This window comes from Haemaphysalis longicornis, unplaced genomic scaffold (genome assembly GCF_048455015.1).
Source record: "Haemaphysalis longicornis isolate Haplotype H1 unplaced genomic scaffold, Haemaphysalis longicornis Haplotype H1 scaffold_7, whole genome shotgun sequence".
NCBI lineage: Eukaryota > Metazoa > Arthropoda > Arachnida > Ixodida > Ixodidae > Haemaphysalis > Haemaphysalis longicornis.
The window spans coordinates 94298584-94304934 of NW_027526422.1; the positions used below are offsets into that span (position 1 = coordinate 94298584).

The following is a 6351-nucleotide window of genomic DNA, read 5'->3' on the forward strand; positions in this document are numbered from 1 at the left end:
ATTCATTAGTACCAAAGTATTCAGTCTAATGTAAATACAGGTATTCTTTTTTATTGTAGCGTCGGACTCCTGTCTTCAACAGGAGCGGTTTGCGCACAAAAAAATTTCTAACAACTCTCACTGCTCCCCTAAATTTACGTCAAATTCAAGCCCATCCTCACACTTCCTTTCAGGGAATAGTTCTGGTCGTAATAAATATAAGAGCGTTGTCGGCCCCATTTCATAAGTTTCAAAATAGTACGCTATTTGTGCCGATCAGACAGGAAAATAAAGATGCACAACAAAGACAGCAAAGCAGCATTTGAATCTATTGTTTGCGTTAACAAAATTTAAGGCATATCTGTAACTGTCGGACTTAAGAAGTCGCCCATACAAGTCATTTGGAATTTACGGAACACCGTTTTACGTAGTATGCAAAAGCGTGTGTGTCTACCTCCTTCCGCATTACTTTTTTTTATTTTTACGTACATATATAAAATCTATAACTATGCGCTATTTTATAAAGAACTGTATTTCCCCTCATTTCGTTCGCAGGCGCATTGCCACAGCCTAGTAGAGCGGGCGAAGATCAAGTAGCTTCTCGTCCGCGAGATTCTTCTCCGCCGCCTGAAGTCGGCGCTTGAACTCCCACGGCTCTGGCACCAAAAAGAGTCGTATTCCTCTACGATAAATGCTCACAACGCCCTTGTATGCGGTACGTGGTACACCTGCCTTAAAATCTTTCATGATTCTGAGAAAATCTGCGATTTGCCCAAAGGCGCTCTCGTTCTTGTAAGTGACCTGCGCAGGACTCCTTCTCAGACTTCCTTCTTTGAGAACGTCCAGGCTGTATAACCAGCTCTTGCTCACTATATCCAGGAAAGCGCGGTCGTAACGATGCTGATGCAAATAGCTCAAGTCCATGGTACTGAAGCGCACAAAGACTTCGTTGAGGCGGACGTCTCTGAGGTACTCGTCAAAGAACTGTCCCTCGCTGACGCCCTTGCGGCCGAACGTGCGCGTGCGTGACACCTCTGGTCTGACGCACGCGCGGTTCCTGCGCTGGTCTGGCTGTCGGATCCAGTCGTCCCAGAAACTCTTGGGCCAGCGATGGCCGATCTCCTGCCAAAGCTCTCGCGTCAGCAGCCACCCTAGCCCGGAGAAGAAGTCCGTGCGGTGCAGCATGTCCGGCGATCGGGAGATGTGCCAGGGCTTGCCGTTGTCGTTGTAGGCGGAAATGCAGAACAGGCTGGGATCGCCTCGTAGCACGGGCAACAGGGAGGCGAAGTACTCGAAGAAGTCGGGCGCGATGTCCAGGTCGTCTTCGAGCACAATTACGGCGGTGTGCTCGAGGCGCTCGAACACTTGCGTGAGGGCCCACTTGTAATGCCTCGCGATGCGGTGGTAGCCTTCGATGTTAAATATCGCTGTGATTCCCTTGGTGAGCAGCGTCTGATCGGGCTGCTGTATGAAGGCGAACCCGTGCTCCTTCTGGTACTGCCGCAGGAGCGCGCTGGTCTCGTTGTGGTAGCCGTCCTGACTGACGATCACAGGGAAGAGTTCCCGGGACGGCCGGTAGCTTATGATCTGATCTAGCGTGCGCTTCACGGATACTCGGTCGCAGGCAAGCACTAGGGTGGCGATGACCTCTTTTCCGTTCCTCGAGGCACTGGCTGTCTGCTTCCACAGCTTGAGTCGGTCGAGCACTTCGTTATTGGAGCTGATCCGCGAGCGGACACTGGCCTCAGAGCGCATGAGTTCTTGGAGGCGTATCTGGCCAATCCGTAGGAATATGAGGCAGGTGACGAATGTCCAGACGAGAGCGCCGGCCAGCAGCAGTCGGTGCAGGCGGTTCATGATGAATGGACATTGAGCTCCGTGTTTTGTCCTGTGGTTGCACAGCGTCCTGCACGGGAGGACACGGCGCATCCAGCCCATTTGATCTGCCGTAGGGATTGACGCTGTTTGGCTCAACGGCAGGCCGCTCACCTACTTCGCCAACTGCGAATGGGCTATAGGTAGCACAGCACCTGACGTTGAAGTTACTGGAACGACGGCGCTGTGTGCAACTTGGAAAAATGCGACATGGTGGAGTTCTTCTTCTTCTTCTTCTTCTTCTTCTTCTTCTTCTTCTTTTTCTTCTTCTTCTCTTTTACGTTCCCACTTAGGAGGATTTGCCATGGCTTTAAATTGGCTAGGCGGAGTTCTTCTTCTTTTTCTTCTTCTTCTTCTTCTCTTGTACGTTCCCACTTACGTTGCCATGGCTTTAAATTGGCTAACTTCTTAAAAGAATGTACCTTTGAGTGGAAAAATGATGAAAGGAAGAAAAAAATATATGTACAGTGCGTGGGCGCGGGGGACGACATGAAGGAAAGTACAAATCGACACAAGAGTCTTCCGGTGGACATGATGGATTCGTGGAGGAGGGAGTAAATTTCTTTTCGTGCTTTGCCTCCTTTAGTCCCTCACCCTTGAGCAGTGGGAGTCCGCTCTGACCAGCTCGGCACCGGAGCAGCAACTCGCCATGGTGAAACGGGATCTGGAATCGGCGCGGGCTGGCGGCCTCCCGGACATGAGAGGCTGACCCCGTCCCCTCGGATTTCCCCTCAAGCTCAAATGAATGTTTTAAGTGCGAATGCACTTCTTAAGCGACCCTGAACCTGCGTCCACCGGCGATGTCCGCGCTCGTGCGAATGCTCGTGCCTGGCCGCTGACATGGCACATACCCACGTGGAGGATTGGCCAGGAATCTCCTCGTCTTCCTTGGCAACGGGGGGAGATGGGCGCGCGCTGCCTGGCCGCTGACATGGCACATACCCAGGTGGGGGATTGGCCAAGAATCGGGCGTGAGAAGGGCTAATGCACCCGCTTAAAGGAGTACTGACACGAAATTTCAAAGCTGAGATCCGCTCTAGCAATCACGTACAACGACAACACAAATAGGTGTCTGTGAATTACGCTGGGAGCTGTCGCACCATGTTCTGAGCTTCCTTCGGGAGACAGGACTTGCGGATTCATGGGGAAGTGGCCTATTACTGACTTCTTTTAGGTGGCGTTCGGGGGGAGAGATTGTCAGCACATCTTTCCAGGCTATCACCGCCTGATCCAACAAAATAACCACCACCACCACCAAAGTCTGCCTGTACGAGTTAAGATTAGGAAACTAAAGCGGCGAAATAGACGCAAACACGATGCTTCTGTAAAGTCTTAGGTTATCGCTAAGCTTTCGCCTTCGAAGCACACAGGCATACGGAAGTTTCTTAGGAATTTCTACAATCACTCTTTCCCCTTGGCGTCTTCTTCGTCTCTTCGCTAATACAACTGAGAGGCTCGGCCAACCGCCCTTTTTAGTGGTATCACACGAAACGTGCGTTGCTTGTCACCCAATCGCTACTCATGCAGTTACACGTAGAAATAACTCCTGTAGGATGCAGTAAGGTTTTTCACCAACAACAACAACGTCTCGAACACACGTTTCTAAATCGAGGGACGCAACTCATTCACTAGGTCCCCATTTAGTACGCTAGATGGATCACGTTGTGATGGTACAGGGGTTTCATGATGGCACAAAGGGTCACTTTCTCTCTCTCTCCGAATTCTAGACCTCGCATTCAGAAAGAGAGAATGGATGGATGGATGGATGGATGGATGGATGGATGGATGGATGGATGGATGGATGGATGGATGGATGGATGGATGGATGGATGTACGGACGGACGGACGGACGGACGGACGGATGGGTGGACGGACGGACGGACGGACGGACGGACGGATGGATGGGTGGACGGACGGACGGACGGAGGAACGGGTGGATGGATGGATGATGGATGAACGGACGGACGGACAGACGGATGGATGGACGGACGGACGGACGGACGGACGGACGGACGGACGGATGGATGGATGGATGGATGGATGGATGGATGGATGGATATGGATGGATGGATGGAGTAAACGTTTATTTCGCAACTTTTGTTTTGGGCAGCGCTCCATGAGGTTGAGGTCAAACGATTTCCCCCTGATGGTGAGCAGCTGCACGCGGCCGATCAACCCACCAACAGCAGCGGCTACCCGGAGCGCTCCCTTGCAATCAAGCTGCGCACTGTGGCCTCCCCCGAGGCTGCGACCTGCGGCTCCACTGGCTGCCGGGCCACAGTGGCATCCGGGGCAACGAAGACGCCGACGCCCGCGCCAGGGAGGCCCACCAGGAGGGCACCCCAGTCTCCGAAGACGTCACCGCGTTCGACGAGGCTCGCACTGCCCTGGCCCGCATGGTGCAGACGATGCACCCCGACCCTCGGGTCGTGAGCGGCCTGGCGCCCAGACCGTTGCCCGCACGCATCAGCGGGGACGCCCGCTGCCTGCTTCTCCGCATGCGGCTGAACTGCTGCAATGTGGCGGAGCGTCTGCACCGACACGGCCGCAAGGACTCCCCTACATGTGCGGACTGTTCCGAACTGGAGACGCTCGAGCACCTACTCTGCTTCTGCCCCCACCACGCGGGCCCGAGAGCAGAGCTCCACCGAGCGCTCCAGCGTCGAGGCCTTCCCAGCGCCGACATGGAGGACCTTCTGTTCCCGAAGGGACCTGCGGCAACCCAACGGGAAGTGTTCACTTATCTGCTTCACTTCCTGGAGACGACCGGCCTCACGCAGCGGCTGTAGCCCGGAGTGCAGTGATTGACTGGTGTGCCCGGACTGACAGCGTTCTAGGACTGACAGCTCTCTTTATACCTTTCTCTCCCTCTCTCTCTCTTTCTACTTTATCCTATCACTCCCCCTCTACTTCCCTTCCCCTGCACTGGGTTGTATGCAGGTGAGCTCCCTGCCGAGCTCAAAATATCCCCAGTGAATTTCCTTTCATTTTCCCGTCGCAAACCACAACCACCACCACCAGGTGGTCAAGAAGGGGTGTTCACGACGAGGTAGTTTTGTCCAGGTGGGCAGCCCAGGCCTCCCAGGTGGAAATTTGGCGGGGCAGTGAGGGAGTGAGACAGAAAGAAAGTTATTTAAGCCCAAACTGGTAGAAGGAAGGGGGTACACAGGGAGGATGTCCCTGGCCTTCACAATTAGATGGCGGCCATGAGCCCGTGGGCCCTAGCGGCATCTTCCGCCAGCTGGCCGAGTAATAGTGAGTCGGGGTGAGAGCTGAGCAAAGCGGCCTCCCATTGCTTTTGAGTCCTGATGTTTAATGCTCGATTAGGTGACTGAGGTTTCTGTGGCCATGCCCATATGATGTGCTGTAGGGTAGCTTTGTCTGCACACCACTTGCATCTGTCAGAATATGTGTCTGGGAATTATCGGTTGTAGAGAGCGGGGTTGGGTAAGATGTTTGAATGTAGTCGTCTCCACGTAACCGACTGCCATCTGTAAAGAGTGGTGCAGGGTACTTGAGGTGGCTCAACCTGTAGTTGTGCGTTATCTCCCTGTACGTGACCAGCCTGTCTCTGCTTCCCGTGCACGTGGGCCCGTTGTCTCCGTCGAGGTCAGCCTGGTTGCCGAAATCTCGGCCTGCCTCGTGATCCAGTTCATTCCCCAGCAAGGACGAGTGTGCTGGTGCACATACAAGAGGAACATGCCTGCATCTGTCGCCAATAAAGGTCGAATAAAGGTTGAAAGGTGCGAGCGCAATAGCCGCTTCTTCCGCCACCACAGGGTGCGTCGTAAGGATTGTGCCCGAGGTCACTGCGTTTCCTTGCTGGTCTACCACGGCTACTGCCGCAGCCGGTCGGTCGTGATCTCCCGCAGCATCCACATAAAGGAAATGTGGGTTCCCGCACAGCTGCCGGTGAAGTGCAGATCTGTCGGCTCTTCTGCCTTGATGATGTTGCAGGTGCATATTTCGTGGTATGGAAGAACCATGGATGCACAATCGAGTGCTGTCCTTCAGAGAGCATTTGATGCCGTGGTGAGAGGCGAAGGGGAGGCCCAGGGAGCTTAGAATTTCGCGGCCAGTCTCACTGCATGAGAGCCTGTGCAGGTGCGCCATTCTTTGTCCTTCTACTATCTCTTCCAGGTTATTGTGCACCCCCAATGCTTGGAAGCGCTCCGGGGATGCCATGACGGGCCCGCATTCCTACAGCTTGCTTATAGGCTTTCGGGATGATGCACTGAAGTTTCTCTATTTCTGTGGTGCGACGTATAATGAAATAATGAATGAGGCGCAGTAAATTTGCCTCCCTGAGGCCGTGGTGTTAGCTATGCGGGCAATTAGTCGGCTGATTCGCTCCGCACTAAATCTCAACGTCGATATAGTAGCTGTGTTGGCTCTATTTGCTTGAACACGAAGGCCAAGGACGTGAATGCACTCGACGCGTGGCATCAAGTTGTCCTGTATATACATTGAATGTTCGAGACGTCTTTCTTTCTTCTT

General features: G+C 53.7%; 1 protein-coding gene across 1 annotated transcript; it reads right to left on the reverse strand.

Annotated features, from left to right (window-relative positions):
• Positions 1–549: 549 nt before the first annotated feature.
• Positions 550–1836, reverse strand: LOC144146408 (alpha-1,3-mannosyl-glycoprotein 2-beta-N-acetylglucosaminyltransferase-like). The gene has a single exon (XM_077678363.1). It carries the CDS (start codon positions 1834–1836, stop codon positions 550–552), a length of 1287 nt encoding a protein of 428 aa, XP_077534489.1.
• Positions 1837–6351: the final 4515 nt, after the last annotated feature.